The sequence below is a fragment of the Elephantulus edwardii genome, unplaced genomic scaffold (genome assembly GCF_000299155.1).
Source record: "Elephantulus edwardii isolate Elephantulus edwardi_28Jun2011 unplaced genomic scaffold, EleEdw1.0 scaffold00257, whole genome shotgun sequence".
Lineage (NCBI taxonomy): Eukaryota > Metazoa > Chordata > Mammalia > Macroscelidea > Macroscelididae > Elephantulus > Elephantulus edwardii.
This window is the reverse complement of record NW_006400007.1, coordinates 1,349,611-1,369,178: the sequence shown is the minus strand read 5'-3', so window position 1 is coordinate 1,369,178 and position 19,568 is coordinate 1,349,611. Positions and strand designations below refer to the sequence as shown.

Here is a 19,568-nt window from a genome sequence, read left to right as displayed (position 1 = left end):
TTAAAGTGCACCCACACACCTACAGGCTGTTCCGAAACGCAGCCCTATCTTCTGAGACAACGCCCCGAAGCAGCCGTGGCGGTGTCCACCCTCCCGCGATCCTGCGCGTCAGAAGCCGCGCGCCCTCGGGCGCAGACGCGGCGCGTGGGCGGGCGGGCGCGCGCGCGTGAGGACGTCCGGGGAGTGCGCGCGCCCCGCCACCGCCGCAGTTGCTCAATGGTGGGCTTAAGGGATGGCCCTGGCTCAGGGGGCTGAACCGGCGTCACGCCTTGCTCTCGCCGTCGCAGCCAAGGCTTCTGTCTGCTCTTCGTCATGAGAGGTCAGGTCTGGGAGAAGCGGGCCAGGGTGGAGGGTGCCGCGGAAGAGTTCTGGGTCCAACTGGGTCACCCGAAGTTCGGACCTGGGGGGGGGGGAAACCTGGCCTTGGGAATTCCGGAACGCTGGCTTCGGGAATTAGGTTTCTTTCTGCCTTATTTTCTTTCTTGTCTCTGTATTTTTATTTCTGTAAAAGACACCGAAACAGCTTAAGACAGCGTCAGTCTTCAGAGGTCTAAGGAAATAGTTCCCCGTCTGAGCCTTCTTAAAGACACTAAAACACCCAACTGCCAAGTGGTAATCACAGAAGTAGTGAAACTAGAAATAAAAGAATGACACAGAACGTGTTCTGACGTTAATTTCAGTTTCCTTCTAGAGAAACAGCGAGGTAGGGCAGTCTGAGATGGCCCCTACCGTTTGTCTGACTGGTAGGTACTAGGGATCCTTCCCAGGCAGCAGCCCCGTTCTTGTCGCTACGCCCCCTCCCACCACGACGCTGGCGTTATTTAATAGGCTGTATGAGCTCCCTTTTCAGTCATCCAGCAATTAGACGCTGGCTCCCAAATTGTTCCTATTTGAGAGATACTTAACATTTGAGGGGAGATGAGGAAAGACGGCAAGGGCATCATTAATTCTGGGAAACTTTTGTAGCTTAAGGAGAGCTGTTTCTGCATAAAACTAAACTTATTGAAATCCCTCCTTTTCCTACGTTACTCATGATGAAACTAAAGTTTTAAATTTTTTTCTCCCTAGCATTTCCAAGAAAGACAATACTCACTCATTCTTTGTGAAATCCGAGATTAAACTGATTCAACGGGGCTGAATAAATATTCTGACACATTTGAATACTAGTATTTATGTCATTAATACCTGTTGGGCATTTAGTTTAGGACTGTTCTGCTGTTATCCGTTAAAGAGAAATAGAGGCATTTCAAGTGCAAGTTTCCCCCCCTTTTTGCATGTATTACATAAATTTGTGGAGGACAGCAGAGTAAACAAGAACGGATCATTTGAAAACATTAATCTATTATTGTTAGCAGTTCTTTCAGTTGGTAACAAATAGAAAACAGTATCATCTGTCTTGAACAGCGTGCTCAGAAAGAAACTTGGATCTGAGAAAAATATTCAAGGACAATGCAAGCCAACTCCAACCAAATGCTTGGTCTGCCAGGAACTGCAGGCACTGAGAATGTCTCAGCTTCTCAATATGCAAGGTTGACAGGAGAAGGCTCTTGTCTTCATTCTGGAGATGTGCATATCCAGATAAACTCCATACCGAAAGAATGTGCTCAAAATCCAAGCTCCAGAAATGTAAGGTCAGGTGTCCACAGCTGTAGCCATGGATGTGTACACAGTCGCTTGCAGAGTCACGCCTACAGTGAAGCAAGGCAGCCAGATGATACTGCTACGGAGTCGGGAGAACATGGCAGTAACTCCTTCTCAGAATTCCGCTCTCTCTTCAAGTGGTTGCAAAAAAGCCTTCCATATAGTCTGATTCTGAGTGTCAAACTTGTTATGCAGCATATAACAGGTAAGGCATTATAGAACAAACTGTTTTTCAGTTAATTTTATTTCTTTTAATCATAACCTGTGTATTTAACTTACTAATTCTTTTACATTTTAAAGTTACATGCTTCCTTTTAATTCTTATCATTATTAGATTATATATTCGTTCCTCTTTGATTTTTTAACTTATTTTCTAACAGGAATTTCTCTTGGAATTGGACTGCTAACAACTTTTATGTATGCAAACAAAAGCATTGTAAATCAGGTTTTTCTAAGAGTAAGTATACTAAGCAACCAAAAGAATTCTTAGATGTTTCTCACTGTAGAATTACATACTCACTGTGAGAGAAATAGGAAATAAGTTTATTTAACAAATTTAAATTATAGCATCCATGATGCATTGAATTTTATAAACAGATTATCTGGAATATTTTGTCAGCCTTCATATATTTTGTTCCTGATGAAGAAGTATAACTACACAGGATTCAGAAATCTTTTTGAGATTATTTGGCAAGTGCTCCATATTTCATGAATCAGTGTGACCATATTAATAAGAAAAAGAGCACAGTTTGCATAAGCCATAGTTTTGCTGCTAATTCAAAGGCTCCATCCTTCTGGCGGTTCCAGTCCACCAGCAGGTCTGTGGGAGAAAGATGGGCAGCCAGCCTCTCCCTCTGTGATTAAAGCCACTTATCCACTATGAATTTGTTAGAACTTGATGGTAGTGAGTGTGAGTTTTTGACTATAAAAAGGAACCCTGCTGGCACAGTGTTTAAGAACTTGACTGTTAACTGAGAAGTCAGTGATTCGAATTCACCAGCTGCTTAAGAACTGTGAGAAATGTGGCAGTCTGTTTCCATAAAGATTTGTACCCTAGGAAATCCTGTTGTGGGCAGTTCTGTTCTAGATTGCTATGAGTCTGAATCAATTCCATGGCACACCACAAATAAAAAATCTTGTTGCTTTTGAATCACTTTCAACCCATGATGGCTTTGTAACACAGTAGACTACATAGGATTTTGTCTGATCTTTACAGAAGCAGATTGCTAGGCTTTTCTTTATGGAGCTGCTAGGTTGATTCAAACCACCGACCATTAAGTGAACACAGACCTTTTGCATCACACAAGAACCTACTGATATAGTTATTAAATACTAGCTGTTGCATTAAAAGCCAAACCCACTGCCATTAAGAGAATTCTAACTCCTAGCAATCTTACAGGACACAATACTACTACCACATAGGATTTCTAAGAACCTATCTTTATGGAAACAGCCAACCACATCTTTCTCCTGTGGTGTGGCAGTGGATTCAAACCACCAACCTTCTAGTTACCAGGTGAGATTTAACCACTCCACCACCAGGGTCCCAATGCACTATAGGATTTAAAATAAATATGTCATTTAATAAATTGGTACTGAATTGCTTAAGTTTCTCTTTAAAGAAAATGAAAACCAAGACATTTTCACATGACATTCAGGAATACTAGTCACTTAAATCATTGGGAAAAATAGTTGATAAAATTTCACTTTAAAGCACTTTGAAAGAGCTATGTATATATAAAAGAACTTGTTTTCTTCCTGGACATTGGTAGTCAAATATTTATCAAACAAAAAAAATTAACCCTTAAAAGTTGTAATTAAAATTTTTTATTTTACAAGTAAGGTCAGCCTGTCTTACTACTTATTTGAATAATCTAAATTATAAAATGATAAAACTCTTATCTACTGAGATACATTTTAGAGATTCCATTTTAAGAATAAGCACATAAAATATGCATTTGGCTAGTCTTTTAATTTATAAAAAAAGCTTCCTTTAAAACAGTATTTTCTATGTAGTGAAGAAGTATGTGTCTTGAGAATTTTAAGTTTCATTCACTGAAAATATATAGCATTTATGTATGATTTAGTTCTGTACTTTTAAGGTAAAAGTTTAATAATATTTAAAATTATGGTATAATTCAAAGTAACAAATTATAAAATTGTTTATCTTTCAGGAAAGGTGCTCAAAGATTCAGTGTGCTTGGTTACTGGTATTCTTAGCAGGATCTTCTGTTCTTTTATATTATGCCTTTAATTCTCAGTCACTTTATTACAGGTAATTAAGAGTCCAAGTACACAGTTTTTTTAAATGTTTTTATATATCCCATAGCACTTTTATTTTGTAAACATATTGATTGTACATACTTCATTTTTATTTTTCTCCTTGCAAGATTGAGTTCTGAGTGTCTTCAGATTTTTATCCTCAGTGCCTTAGTAAACAGACTTTACATTTTGGGGTGTTTTTTTCCATTTTTGTTTATATAATGTTTATTAAGTACTGTAAGTCTGTTAGTGTTTTGTGGTTTGTTTATTTTTTTTAAAAATGTTTCTAGAACTAAGCTAAGGTGAAGAACTCAGAGGCAGTTGTTCTTTTCTGTTAGATCGGAATGTTTCAGATTTCAGCTTTGTTCTAAGTTCTGTTTTCACTGGAGTTGGACAGGTATGAACAAATCTGGAATACAGATGTAGAGCAAATAGGTTTCCTTGATAGATTAGGTTAGATTAGGGGTGGGGATCAAGGGTGACCCAAGGGTGGTTGGCCTGGGCAACTTTAATGGATGTTCAGACTGAAGAATTGGTTTTGAGAGGAAAATTAATTTTGTTTTGAGGGTCTTGAAATAATTAAACAAATCTAAGAAACTCAGGGTAAAGCTTAGGGCTGTCAATTAATGGTGTGAGCATATTGCTGACTAGATGAGAATGACCAAGGAAAGCAGATAAAAAGAGCCCACGACAGGGCGTATCCAAAATTAAAAATAGGCCAGAGGAACAGCAAATACATTTAGAAGGAATCAATAGTGATATATTAGTATTGGGACAGTCTTAAAAACACCTTGAGGAAAATGAAAGAAATTACCTTTGAACTCAGTAACAGAGGAAGTTAAAGGTCTTGACAAAAGCAATTCACTGTGGGAAGAGTAGATGAAATCCTTATAGGAATTGCAGAGAGGATGGGCAATCTCCTATGTGATTTACTGCTTCTGAAAACCCACTAGAGGGTCAGCTGTGAGTCACTTCTGACTTGACAGCACACAACAGCAGTATTTATAAGCAAAGTTCTGATGATGTAGTCTGTAGAGTTAGGCTGCTGGTGCACCACTGGTGATTCTAATCCACCAGCTATTTTGTGGGAGAAAGATGGGTAGTCTTTTCCTGTAAGATTTACCAGCCTCAAAAAAACAGCTGGAGGGCCAGTTATTTCTGACTTAAATATAATGTATTTGAATTTTTGAGAGTTAAGGTTTGTGTTATTTATAAAGATTGGTTGGAATATTACATGTGCTTTATCCTATGGGGAAAAATACTTGAAATGCAAGCATTTGAAGTCAATTTAAAATAAAAAATACCTCTCACTAATTTAACATCAACTCTGACATCATCTTGCCAATGTCCTACTTTTTACACAAGAAATTAAAATACGTAGTCGCAAACTTAAAATGTCTATTAATCATTTACCTTTGTCTGTTGCTTTGGTAAATGTTTGTTTTTCTCTTGTTAGCTTAATTTTTTTAAAACCTGCTTTGGACCATTTGAGCTTCTGGGAAATACTTTGGATTGTTGGGATTACAGACTTTATTCTGAAATTCATTTTCATGGGCTTAAAATGTCTTATTTTACTGGTGCCTTCTTTCCTCATACCTTTTAAATCCAAGGTAAGAAACTAGTTTTGTAACATTGTAATAGTGTTATCAGAATATATCAGTGCTGTTACTGCTTTAAATTATTCCTTTAGAAATTAGATTTGTTTTCTTCGAAATTATCAGTTGATAACTATGCTTTTATCTGCTGTGTTCTCATATATATATATATATATATATAACTTTGCATTTTCACTGTTTCCTTAGAAATTCTTGGAAAGCAAACCATTTATTGACTGTCACATATGAAAATAAAATTGTATCTATGTTCTCTGGCCAAAATGAAGTATTTGTGCATAACTTGTGTATGTATTTCTTTTTCCTCTTTTAGGGTTTCTGGTACATGCTTTTAGAAGAATTATGTCAGTACTACCGAACTTTTGTTCCCATACCAGTTTGGTTTCGTTATCTTATAAGCTATGGGGAGTTTGGCAATGTAACAAGATGGAGTCTGGGGATATTGCTGGCTTTACTCTACCTCATAATGAAAGTAGGTATCATTATAAATCTCCCTGATAATTGGATAATGATTCATATGATTAGACTTACATACTAATACTTTCCCTTTAATAGTTTTATAGTTTATTTTATATTCATTCCAGTATTTTGACATGTCAAGATTTTTATCTATTAAAAATAGAAGAAATGAAAATATATTTCCACGTGTTTTGTTCACTGATGTGGAAGGAGCATGGTGAAGCTCCACCAAACTTGGAATACTAAGGTAGAAAGTAGAATAGAACATGTATCTTACCAACATTTATGTTCATACACATAGTTTTTAAACTAGTGGAGAATTGTGTCTTATTCCCTTCATCTTGGAAATCATTTTATCAAATCTTAGCATCTAAATGTTTAAAACACATGAACTAAGCAACATTATTTTAATCTCCTCTTGAGCTTTGACCTAATTTTTATTTTTCTTGATCAAATTACAACTCAAAACACTTAAAGGTACTTCAGTATGGTTAAAAGTTGGCTGAATTCAGTAAGTTGAGTAAAATATTCAATAATTGTTTAATTTCATAATCAGTCGGCATCAAGCTAAATATCAGGATTGAGCATTGAGTTAGGTAGCAGGAGTCTATATTATAGGAGTTCAGCTTTGACAGTAGAGGTCTTTGAATTAATACATGATCTCTTCTTTCTTTCAGCTTTTGGACTTTTTTAGACATCTGAGAACTTTCAGGCAGGTTTTGCAAATATTTTTTACTCGACCTGTAAGTACTTACCATATAAAGAGAAAAGCATTTTATATCACTATAAAATATTTTAGAAGTATGTAATTTATAATTAGATGATATTTTACTTTGAGATTACTTTTCTAAGTACTTTGACACTCAGGGCTATGATAATGACTTGGACTTTACTTACGTGGTCAAGTTTCTTAAATTGCATGTCGACTGCCACCTTACCTGTTGTAATGCTTGTGGTTTTATTTCCCTTTTAATCAGCTAAAATGTTCAAGGTTTCTAAACAAATCTGTAAAAATTCTGAACTTCCACCCCCTATTCTTATTTGAGTCCATAAATACTGACTCTGCATCTCTCAACTATTATTCGGCTAATCAGAATGCCCCAAAGGTTCCCAGTACTTAGGTATGGTCACATCCTCAACTTAGCACTATATTAGGTTTATAAACAATTACTTTGTCAGGGCTAAGGGACACCTAATAATGTACTACTATTTTTCTTTTGTGTTTTAAAAAAAATGATTATTTTACCTATACAGTGGACCAGAGTACCTGTACAAAGCACTCTTTTCCAGTGTGGAATTTTTTTACATCCTTTGTGGACTTTGTTTAGACAAGATAAAATAAAAAGTCTGGTTTTAGCCAACTTAATTAAAAGATGATGATTGAGTATTTGCCATTTCACTAATTAATGTAATAGTAAAGCTTACGCTGAAATAAACCCAGGAATATACTGATATCCTTTCTTTAGGAGGCAAAGTATAGAAAAAAAAAATATTCCAGCCATCTTCCACTAAGACGGATAATATATTAGTAAGCCTGTGACATAGTAGCTACTCTTTAGATATACTCTAGAGATAGCCAGCCTACACATGGTTCCTTAACTTTATCAGAGAAATGGCAGGCACCATCAGGGTAAGTCTTGGAGGTAATCTCGAAAATACCAGATAAGAATTATGCTTTAAAATCCTGTCAGTATTAACCATCCAGTGTAGTCTCTTACAGAACAAATTTTTTGGGAAATGACATTTTACAAAGGGATATAGGTACCAAAATCCTCAAAAATTCCTAATATTTCAATCCTTGGGTTGACTCAGACATTATTATAAGACATTTAGATTATAGCATCAGCTATGCTGAAACAGGCAGTTTTCTTCTCATTTTCTATGAGTGTGGTTGAGTATTCTTGTATATCCTTAGCTATCCCTTTCCTGTTGTTTTACAGAAAGTTGATCTCTTAATCTGCCAAATTTCACAAAGGGGTCATAACTGTCACATTTAGTTAATGAGTAGGTTGTGCTAAATTTGCTGTTAAAGTTAAGATCTTAAGAGATCAAAAACAATTTTTTGGACTTTAAAATACAATTTAAGGGATTGGAAGTATTTATTCAGTTTTAAAATTCTTGGCTCTACTTGTTATATATATAGTTCTTTTTCAGATTTCATCATTCATTTCCCAGTATTGTTTTCTGACTTATGTGATTATTAAGGATGGGTAGTAACATTTTAGATTTAATGGTACTTGGGGCAGAGCTCAGTAGTCCCAAGCTTTCTTCACATTGAACTCCCTGAGGAGCTTGCAAGATTCCTGGATCCTATCTTAGTATAACTGGACCTACCGGGACGTTCATCCTCCAGTATAAAATAGAAATCTGTAGTTTTAAAATAAGCACTCTAGGTGAGTTAGTCATTCAGCATGGTAAGGATTAACTTTCTGTGAAACCACCACCAAATGAAGATACACTGTTAAGTACCATCAAATCAGAACTGACTCATAGCAAACCCCTCCTGTGGGTTTTCAGAAGCAGAAAATTGCAAGGAGCAATTTTCTCTCCCCAGGAGCAGCTGGTGTATCCAAACCATGTGCCTTTGCATTGGCAACATAGCTTCTTACCACTGAGCCACCAGTGCTCCACCAAATTAACAGAGTTCAGTTTAGCAGTACTGGGGTTTTAGATATGAATATAAATTCTGTAATAACTTATTTCCGATTGCTTAGTCTTTTAATTGAGGTGCTGAATTTAAACACTGTCATCATTTGAGAATTCCCTAGACCTGATTGCCAATGTAACAGTACAAGGATTTTATTTCTTGCAATTCATTAAGGTGTAGTTCTACTTTGAAATGTTTGTACCCTTTGGGAAAATTTCAAGGGAGATTTGAGAAGTTGAACATCACCTATTACAAAAACGGGAAAGAAACTGAAAGTGAGCAGACTGTCTTATCTTCATAGAGTTATGGGGTGGCTGCCAGCAAGAGACAGTGTTCAGATGTGGATGATATTTGTTCAATTTGTCAAGCTGAATTTCAGAAGCCAATTCTGCTTATCTGTCAGGTAATTTTATTTTTAAATAACATACATCTCTATAGAATTCCTTCTCTATGACTTGCACAATCATGTCAGTTATAAGGAAAAAGCAAAAAAAAAAAATACAGTGGAAGATGGCATCCAGAATACAGACTAGTAATTTCATGTTTGATTTAGGTTTGGTAAATGGACTAAATGTTGTGCCTTATGTTGTGATGGCTTTTATGCAGAGAACTGTATGAAAAGGTATTTTAACTGGCAGATTAGAAACCAAGATGATTGGAAAATGGGATTTTTCGTAACTGGATGTTAGTCTTTTAAAACACCAGCATTTGTTATTGCATTAAGGCTTTTCTCTATACCTTATGACAGTTATTCTTCATCACTATTAAGCTCTTATGTGTTAATAACTTTTATCTTAAAAGGTATGTCACCTAAGGATAACTTGTATTTTATTATAAATGGTAAATGTATACAGTAAAAAGAATTTAGTTGTGTGATTCCACCACTAACCTGTTCTGACCTGTTTTGTGGTGTTTTTTTAATTGCTTTTTTTTTTGCTTTTGTTTTATAACATTTAAAATTGACCAGTACCATTTATTATATCCCATCAAATCCTCATTTTACCTTGCCTTTCCACTAATTTCTGCGCCTCTATCACACACTTTTCTTCCATCAACCCTCCAAAATTATTTCAATCTGTGTGTAAACATTTCCTTAGCTTTTTAAACTCAATCATGCATCTCATTTTATATATTAATTTATATAATCAATTTATATATTAATTCCACATTGTCCTTAATTTATTCTAATACAGTGTTCACTGCCTATCCATTGATTTTCTACTCCATCTCCCGTCTGTAACTATTAGATTGATTCTCTGTATGTAAACCTTTCGCTAGTTTTTTTTTAATAAGTGATCTTCTACATTATTTGTCTTTAAATATGTTAGTACTTTTCGCATTTTTAAAATGAGGATTACTACTCTACACAAAATTCCTTTAGCTCTAAAGAGTATGATTTTCTACAGTTAATAAATCTTAATTACTAAGTATAAACTCTCGTTTTTAATTCCCTTGCAGCATATATTTTGTGAAGAATGCATCGCCTTATGGTTTAACAGAGAGAAAACATGTCCTCTATGCAGAACTGTAATTTCAGAACATATAAACAAATGGAAAGATGGAGCAACTTCTTCACACCTTCAAGTATATTAAATCTTAGGAACTGTTAAAGACACAAAATACTATATTTGGCTTTCGTGACTATTGATAAAGGCATTAGAATGAGTTTTCATGGCAAAAAGGAAAAGATTTTCAAATGTTTTTAGGTAAGATGTAAGTGCATAGTCCAATTTAGTTTAAGGTCTTATATTTTTATAAATATGTAAGTAATGTTCAAAACTAGTATGTATCCAGCATTTCTTCCAATTACTGGACAGGTGAGTACAGTGTTAAAATAGAAATGTTTTTAAACATGTAATTGTGTTTTCTTGTTAATTTCACCAAAACAGAAATTAGAAATAATGGTTGTAGAAAAACTCAGGTATTCTTTCCTGACATTATTTTCAAATTAAAAAATATTTTTCATAATATTTGAAGATACATGTTGCCTGAAACCAGAATCTTCTTTAACACTGATTGTATAACTCCCATCCTCATAAATCCTGAAATTTTAATGAAATTTCTATTTTTAAATGGAAGTTCTAAATACCGTATTTTACTTTAATAATCAGATTTTCGAAGTAAAAAAATAATTTTCTGAGGATATATTTTAATATTGTATTCTTTACGGTATGATTAGTAATCAGTAATAAATTATTTATATTCACATGCATTTTGCTCTTGGCTTTAATACTCATTTTTTATATGGTGCCATGGACTCTATATTTAAAATAATAGTAATTGAGGTTGATTTTTTTTTAAACAGTTGAGGATTCACAAGTGATACCATTTGATAACTTCACTAACTCACTGCCATCAAGTTGCTAAGTTTTGAGTTTATCAGGTTTTCACAGGCTATAAATCACCCAAAAGGACACTACCAATTTTGCCTCTGAGTTCGCAGTGCAACACCCTATCCAGTAGGCCACCAGACACTTCCGTATCTATTTACCATACCTGCCATACCACTATCAAGAGGCACACAATTCTAATCCATCAGCTACTCTGTGAAGAAAGATGGGCAGTCAGTTTCCATGTGATTTACTATGTCTAAAAACCCACTGGAGGGTCAGCTATAGGTGAGTTCCAACTTGATGGCACTTAAGAATTTATAGGGAGCTCGGTTGACTGCCTGTGAACACATGATGGTCAATTATGGATCAGTTCCAACTCGATGGTACACAACAAACTAGTCTATAGTTAATTCTGATAGTTTTGTTTCTTAATACACTTTTTTGAAGGAATAAGAACATTCACAGATGAATAAAAAGGGAAAATGTAATAAAACTATTACATTCACTGACAATGTTGATAAACTGGAGGCATTTCTCTACTTTTCTTATTCCTCTCAAAGGGAAATATGGATTAAGAAACTGTGTACTCAGACCATGCCTTCTGAAAAGAAAATTGTTTTACCAGCATTTAGAGAATGCCACTATTTTAAAAAAAGATAAAGTTTGACAGCTTCTCTAGAGATTTCATCTAATTACCAAAGAACTCTGTTTATACAGGTTATGTCAAATTCCTGTGATATGAATGTACTGAGATATTAGTTAAAATATTTGTGCCATACGCTATTTTATGCATATACATCGAATAATAAAATGTATTTGACAAAGTCTTACTGCTCTTATATGAAACTTAATTTTTCATGTAAACTTTGTTTAAGCAACCAGTTTGAGTCCACTATTTAACAGAACTTGGAAACTGCCCATTACCACCCAACAGATAAACATTAATACCAAGACTTAGAATATCTTCAGCTTCTCAGCAAAAACTGTTTTGCAACTGTCATTTCATTTTTAAAGTAACTTTATTAAATAGGAGAATCTTGATGCATCCGACAAGTTATGAAAAACCATCTGTGTATACTGTTATTTTTTCCTATCTTAAAATAATTTAAAAAGAAAAATCACTGTTTTATGTTTATTCAAATTTGTATTTAATTTCTATTTACAGTCATTCAATCCGAAATAAAATTAATACATTAAACTAAATACAAGATGAAAAGCAAAAAAAGTGTTACCACCCTCATAACACTCCTAATAAGGCAGCTGAAGAATTTAATCTGATAGATGCAAAGCCAACTTGGGATAGAAGAAAAAGAATAGTTTTAAAGAGCAAACACAAACAGATGAATCCATATTTCAGATGCCACCCATGTTAATCCACTGAGAAAATACTTGTGCTACAGTGGGAAATTAAAAATCACACAAGAAAAATAGTGTTAATAACCCGCAACAGACCTGAGGTCCTATGCGAGTCACATATTTTTATAGTATTTTTGTCCAGCTTGTTAGTGTTTAAGGAAGAGAGTAGGTGTTTGGACTTTTTTAAAAAGAACCATATTTGAAGCCTCAAAAGCTATTCTTCATAAATTCTTTATTTCTCATGGGAATAACCTTAAATCTAGCCCTTTGTAAGCTAAGAACCATACACTAAATATCTAAAATAAGCCCTATATTAAATACAAAATCAAGGCTCAGGGTATTAAAATGCTATATTAGATGCATCTTGCTTAATATTTATCACCTACAGTAAAGAACATTGAATTTATGGAGTAAACAGACATGCATATTTTCTTCTCCAAATTAATATTCTATCTCAAAAAGTAGCATGGGAAAATCATCTGTATAGGATTCAGATGAAGACAGACCACATCGGGGGGGAGGAGGGGAATAAAATCTGATTCTTAAAATTTGATTCAAGTTCAATGATTAATACTTTGTTAAACATACCTGGTTTATAAATTTTCAAATATTCTGTAACACAAATCTTATAAAATCAAATTCATAAACTCCATTCTCTGTGATTATATTTTAATTAAAAACTGCATAAAAATATCCTGTAATAGCTGATTTTAAAGAAATAAGTGATGAAAGAAAAGCACTTAATTTTTTTTATGCACTTACCTGGAAGAATCCTAAAGAACTCTCCTAGACACTCAAGACGACTAATAAACTATATTTGAGTTTTTACAAATAAATACAGGGTAAGCCATATTGCATAGGTGTGTGCTTTCTGTCTGTGACACCAATGTGGCACTTGACATATTTCAGTCACAGTAGGGATTTCCATTTATGAAACAATTTCTCAATGAACTTGTCATGACATGGGAACTTAGTTTCACTTAATGTTAGAAAAACTATTTTTGTGCATGATAGGTATATAATTGATGCTTTTTAAGAAGAAAATCTGCAGTGTTTGCCAACATTACTGACAGTACTAATTATGAAAACAGTTTAGGATAGTTAAGAAGCCAGTCACGGTGCTTCTCGCCAAAGAACTGAGAATGAATATTTTGGTGTAGAAGTGTCACTGGAATTTGGTCAGGTAGTCAATACTAGAAATTATTAGTAAACACATTTGAAAACCAGTTATTAGAACACCACAAGCCATCTGCAGCCTGAAATAAAACCAGGGCAAACCACCATAGCATCTTGTGTTTTCCATTTCTTCAGACAACATAACTGTCAACAATAATTTGCATTTAGGTTCCAATTTCTGCCCTTAATTACTGTAGCTTCTAATTGCCTAGCTATAAAGTTCTCAGTAGACTGCTGCCATAAGGGAGAAAAGAAGCTCAAGAAGGTGGTTTTGTGGAGGTGGTTTTGTGGGTATTCTTTTTTAAAAAAGGCTGTCTGTCCAAAATTGAACTATTACTCTCTCATTTATGGCCACATTTGAAAAGGTTTATTGTCAGTCATTTTTCATGGGTCTCTTTTTGCTTACTGTGATAGGATTTCATCCCATCTCACTTGAATTTTAGCAAAGCTTTGCTCTTTTCTGACTGAATTCAACATGCATAAAGAATCTTATGGCTTGGATCCTATGGCTCAAAAAGGTCTGGAGAAAACAGCAAGCAGCATCAATTTTTTTAAAAAAAAAAATCTAGACTGAAAATATTACAAATGACTTGGAACACTTGAACTGAAGACATTAGAAAAGACAAACCAAAAAAGAGGTGATAAGACTTAACTGCATGATCATCTTTTAATGCCAGTATGCACTGAAGTTTATTTTTATAAAGCTCTGCAGATATTAAACCCTTTCACCAGTTAATGTCATGGAAATGCTCTCTTTAAGGCAGGAAGTATTTAAGAAAGGTAAAGTTACCTTTATTTTATTCTTTGTACCTGTAAATCATTTATGTAAATTTTGTTACAATTTCAAAAACATAGTGTCCTGTTAACAGTTCTTAAATTAAGCCACTAAGTTTTCTTATTCACTATGGAAGACATTCATCAAAAGGCCATCAAATATTTTACAATCAAAAATTGCAGCCCCAGTATAGGAAAAAAAAATATTAGACCTTTGTTCCTTTTTAAAACTGTTGAGGAAAAAAATACATAGAAGGTAAACAGTAAAGAGAAGTAAAACTTAAAACCTTGTCAGTTTGCTAGAAAGCAGTCAGACAGAGAGTGGACCACAGCAACACCCTCTTCCCCTGGATCCCTATCCTCCCTCACAATGTCCTCAATATGCATTTTCTTCCCTGACACTCTTCAGTCTTCCCTTTGAACAAATTTGGTGTCTTGAACCAAATACTGGTATAAGAATAGGTGGTAATTTTCCCCCAGTGCAATGTAGACCCAAGACAAGGATGAAATGCAGGACATACAACTTATGCCCATTCAAAGGCTTCCAGTTAAGTGTAGCACATAGCAGTACTGCAAGTAGAAAGAATTAAATAGATTCATTCTCCCCCACCCCAGTATTATAGATAGGTATTGCAGCTGGGTTACTGAAAATAAAACCCAATTCCACCCCAATCCGTCAAACAAGCCACAGCTGTGGTTAACAATGATTCATTGCATTTTATTATTTCACCATGAGAAGAAACAGAAGTTGTCTGGTTTTCTTCACACCAACCAATAATTTCTCATTTTAAAGTTTGGGATGTATTCCATAATAAGCTGAATCAAAAATCTATTTGAAAAATATATATTTATATTAAAATTGTCTTCGTTTCAGAGTGAAGAATATTGTCTTAGGCTGAGTTCTCTACAAAAAAACAAAAGACTGTGATGCATAGATATATATATTTATATTAAAAAAAGATTCAGGTTGTTTGCACGTAAAACATCAACTGATAGGTTTCTTCTGTCTTTGATTCCATGTTGCTGGAAAAAGTTTAACCAAGCTTGCATGCTAATTTGTCCTTAGTTGCAAGTATTAAAGGCAATTTCATACTTTGCCTAGTGAAAAGATAACCCTTCTTCGACACAATCAGAATGCAACAGTGATTCAAAAGCAACATCCTACCCTTAATACTGTCAGTTTTGAGCCATCAACATGAAAATCCTCGATAAGGTTGAGAAGATGTCGCAAGGAATCAATTAATCGATGTGCCTAAGAGTTCCACAACACTATTTTGCTTAAGTTTCGTCTCTTTTTTTTTTCTTTTTTTTTTTTGCACCATTGATTGATTTTTAAAAAGCCATGTCTCTTTTTCCTTCTGGTCAAAGTGTTCTGTATAATGACACTGACTCCTTGAGACTGCCATTCTGTCTTGTTTCACCTTGTAGGATGCTTACACATCCGAACTTTTTTCACCTTAAATTCATTAAAAGCATTGCTGTCATAGATTCATACGCAAATGCTCTGGCCGTTTGGAGATCATAGGAAAAGCTTGTTTTTTGTATGGCCCGGAGTTTGGCTGTCGTATTGGAAGTGGTGCTGATGCTTCCCCACTCATCGTCACATCCATCTGTTCTATTCCACTTGTTTCCATTGGATATTCCACAGGAGTCTGAGGATTTGCTGTGCTGGCTGAAGCACCTCTTCCCCAGAAATCCCCAGGAGAAAATTTGACAGGGCTTTAAGACAAGGAAGAGCTATCATTGATTTATCTTAAAGATCATCAACAGAAAATAATACTTTTACATTGAAAGACTGTGGGATAATAATGACGGTTTTGTTAATTTAATTTTATTTTTTAGTAGATTAGCAAAAAGGCACCATCTCTACTGAACTAACTGCTAATGTTTCCTAACTGAACACTACCTTCTTAGCGTTCTCCGGGATAATACAAATTAAACCATGTTATGCCTGTTTACAAGTGTCCTACTGAATTTAACGTTAATTACTGTTCCAAACCTTGGCCATTCTCTTCTTCACTCATCACACTTCTAGATCATAAATCTCACATTTATTTGTCAAAAATGGCCAGTTATTTTCCTCCCTCGGGGCTTTTGTATGTACTTCTGTTGTTCTGCCTGTGCAGAATCTCCTATTTTTGTGTGTGAATGGCTTTCTCTCAGTTCCTAACTGTTACTTCATGAAAAGAGGCCTTTGTTGACCACCCTGAGTTGTTACTGTTTGTTCTCTACCACTGCACTCTTTATTTCCATTTCTATAACGCTTGACACTATCTGTAATCTCATGTTTATGAGTACTAGTTTGTTACTTGGAATTCTCTTCCACTAAAACCTAAGTTTAAGGGTAAAGGTCATTCCTGTGTTAATCACATGTGTAGTCAGCATCCAGCACAACTCTTAGTGCATGACAATGTACATAAAGGAGACATCTAACAGTGGAGCAGGTGGATTTAAGATTGAAGTTAAACCCTGTAACAATGTCACAGACTAATTACTTCCCATATAAGATACTGTGTTAACTAAAGAAAATTATGACAAAGCTTTTATTTATATAATCTGCCAAAAATTCCTCAAGTAATGCTCTTCTAGAGTAAAACAAACGAGTAAACAAAACACTGAGAATAAAATCTAAAATACCTGACAGGTGTTCGTGGGCTGCCAATAAATCTTCGAGGTGATCGGATTTTTGGTTCAAAGGAAAATTTTTCTTTCACACTTTCAAGTACAGATGGAGCCACATATGTAAAGCCCTGAAAGAAACAAAATGCAGACTAAAGAATAGTAATTTCTCATGTATATTAGAGGGTTATGGCTGTTCAGTGTCTGCAATATGAACACAATGCTGTACAACTAATATCACTAACTCTCTACTCCTGACTTCATTTTTAGAATCTTATTTCCTCAGTTTCATGTGTACACCCATTGCCTTTTCTCCAGGCATTGTATGATGCACAGAAATCCAAAAATCAAAATCCTACTAAGCCCCATAAGCCAGCAAATAAAATTTCACTCTACTAAATAGGAGGAGCAGGGAAAGGAGAAAAAAACACACAAAACAACCAACCCAGAAAAATATAGGTGCCACATTAAAATGTCAAATGCCAAAGAAAATTCTTGTGTTCTTTGTCACATAAATTTAAGCAACAAATACTAACCCCCAAAGCAGTTTCTCAGAATTAGGTCAAAAGTAAAAGCAGAATTTCCTAACTGGACATGTATGATCTTTCTGGTTTTGTACCAATGACTGGACATACTTTGGTATTTTTTACTTTGGTATTTTCTTGAGAATTAATGGTCAACATTATAAAAACCATCATTGTTGTTGTTGTTATGTGCCGTCGAGTCGTTTCCGACTCATAGCGACCCTATGCACAACAGCCCTAAACCCTGCTCTATCCTGCGCCAACCGCACTGCCTCTGACACACCCATCCCGATTACCCCAGTCACTGAATTGATCTATCTCATAGAGGGTCTTCCCCTCCTGCGCTGTCCCTCCACCCTCCCAAGCATGATGTCCCTCTCCAAGGACCCGTCCCTCCTGGCAACATGTCCAAAGTATGTCAGACGAAGCCCCAGAATCCTTGCCTCCAAGGAGTAGCTTGGTTTAATCCTCTCCAAGATGAATCTGTTTGTTTTCCTGGCAGTCCATGGTACATTCAGTACCCTTCTCCAGCACCACAGCTCAAAAGCATGCACTGTCCTTCTGTCCTCCGTAGTCATTGTCCAACTCTCTGATGCATAACAAGCGATTGCAAAGACCATGGCCTGTATCAGGCGCACCTTAGTCTCCAGAGAGACACTGTTGCTCCTGAGTACCTTTGAGAGGTCCCTAACAGCAGACTTTCCCATCGCGATACGCTTTTTGATTTCCTGACTGCTGGTGCCAAGAGTGTTGACTGTGGAGCCGAGCAAACTGAAGCTGTGAACACTCTCATTACAACAGGCAAAAAACACTTTCATTAGTGTTAGTTCTGTCTCTTACCACATTTTTCTGTTTTGTGCATTTAAGCTACCAGCTGTCACCTATCTTGCTGTCTATATTCATCCCTTTAATAATCACTGCCAGTTCCTCTTCAAATACATCATTTTAGTCACTGATAAGCTGGGTGTCACAACAATTAAGAATTACAATAATAAAAACAACTATGAGGTATCTCACCCTAGTAAGAACAGCAAAATTTAACAGAACAGGAAACATCAAATACAGGCGAGGTTGCAGAGAAACTGGAACCCTTATTCACTGTTGGTGGGAGCATAAAATGGTGCAAGCACTATGGAAGGCTGTATGGTGCTTTCCGAAAAAGTTGCCAATAGAGATACCATTTGACCCAGCAATTCCACTACTGGGAATATACCCTAAAGATGCCATAACTGCCAAACAGATATATGCAACCCATGTTTATGGTGGCTTTTTTCACAATAGTAAAGAGTTGGAAACAATCTAAGTGCCCATCAACAAATAAATGGATAGAGAAGCTCTGGTATATTCACACAATGGAATACCATGCTGCACTGGAAAACAAAGACGTCATGAAATATACAAAATGGATGATCCTGGAGGACATTATGCTGTGTGAAATGTCAATCACAAAAGGACAAATATTGCATAGTGCCACTGTTATAAAACGGGACTGACATCAGGGTTGGGGGAGACTGAAAAGAGGGAATAAATAATGTATAATGCATTGAAACAGATGAGAGAACTGTTTAAAAGCGATATATGATTAGGTATTATTATCATGACAGGAGTCCAGAATGAAGGGCTGCATAGTGGAGTGGACTTGAGGGGAGGGATTGTATAACAATGAAAGAATTCTTCTTTTACTTTTCAAAGAGAAGAGTGAATTGGGGGGGAGGGGTAGGCAGGGAGAAAAATGCAACAATGAATGAATGGGAATCCAAAGTCTCTGTAAACATCCGTTAAGATTAATAATAAAAAAGAATTATGGTAATTAAGATTCAGTAAGGTATCTATCTATCTGATATATGGAACTCTGGTGGTAAAGATTTGCACTACCACTCAAAGACACATGGTTTGAATATACCAGTTGCTCCATGGGAGAAAGATGAGCAATCTTTGTTTATAAATCTTGTGATTTATAAAGCCTCTGAATGCCTGCTGGAGGGTCAGCTAAGATTCAGTTCCTACACAACAGTACATAACAATAATCTAAGTAATCATTTTTGTTAATTACTATCTTTAAAATTTTGCATTTCCATTTGTGAAGATAAGCTATAAATCCACTGAGATATGTCAACAATGAGCAATCTATTTACTATCAAGTATAAATGAATATATTTTTATG

The 19,568-nt window shown here is 35.4% G+C and overlaps 2 protein-coding genes across 4 annotated transcripts in view; one reads left to right on the top strand and one right to left on the bottom strand.

Moving 5' to 3' along the window:
- The first annotated feature begins 1,413 nt into the window (after window positions 1-1,413).
- RNFT1 (ring finger protein, transmembrane 1) lies at window positions 1,414-10,215 on the top strand. The gene is made up of 8 exons (XM_006899451.1): window positions 1,414-1,846; window positions 2,022-2,098; window positions 3,816-3,916; window positions 5,360-5,513; window positions 5,830-5,988; window positions 6,653-6,718; window positions 8,924-9,025; window positions 10,081-10,215. Exons 1-8 carry the CDS (start codon window positions 1,450-1,452, stop codon window positions 10,213-10,215), a joined length of 1,191 nt encoding a protein of 396 aa, XP_006899513.1. The 5' UTR covers window positions 1,414-1,449.
- Window positions 10,216-14,255: 4,040 nt separating this feature from the next.
- RPS6KB1 (ribosomal protein S6 kinase, 70kDa, polypeptide 1) overlaps window positions 14,256-19,568 on the bottom strand; it is a 61,135-nt gene continuing 55,822 nt past the window's right edge. The window contains exons 14-15 of one of the 3 annotated variants that reach the window (XM_006899450.1): window positions 16,899-17,011; window positions 14,256-14,831 (exon numbers count right to left, since the gene is read on the bottom strand). In XM_006899450.1, coding sequence (XP_006899512.1) covers window positions 14,810-14,831; window positions 16,899-17,011 — 135 coding nt within the window. In that variant the 3' untranslated portion in view covers window positions 14,256-14,809. Of the gene's footprint in view, window positions 14,832-15,378; window positions 15,981-16,898; window positions 17,012-19,568 lie in introns of those variants that run through there. The other 2 variants (XM_006899449.1, XM_006899448.1) reach the window with 2 other exon arrangements.

What these genes read in the sequence shown, in the direction of transcription:
- RNFT1 (XM_006899451.1), top strand. Translation starts at nt 1,450, where the DNA reads ATGCAAGCCAACTCCAACCAAATGCTTGGTCTGCCAGGAACTGCAGGC. An exon ending in TGTTATGCAGCATATAACAG is followed by an intron (nt 1,847 to 2,021) that starts GTAAGGCATTAT and finishes ATTTTCTAACAG; the next exon opens with GAATTTCTCTTGGAATTGGA. An exon ending in AAATATTTTTTACTCGACCT is followed by an intron (nt 6,719 to 8,923) that starts GTAAGTACTTAC and finishes TTATCTTCATAG; the next exon opens with AGTTATGGGGTGGCTGCCAG.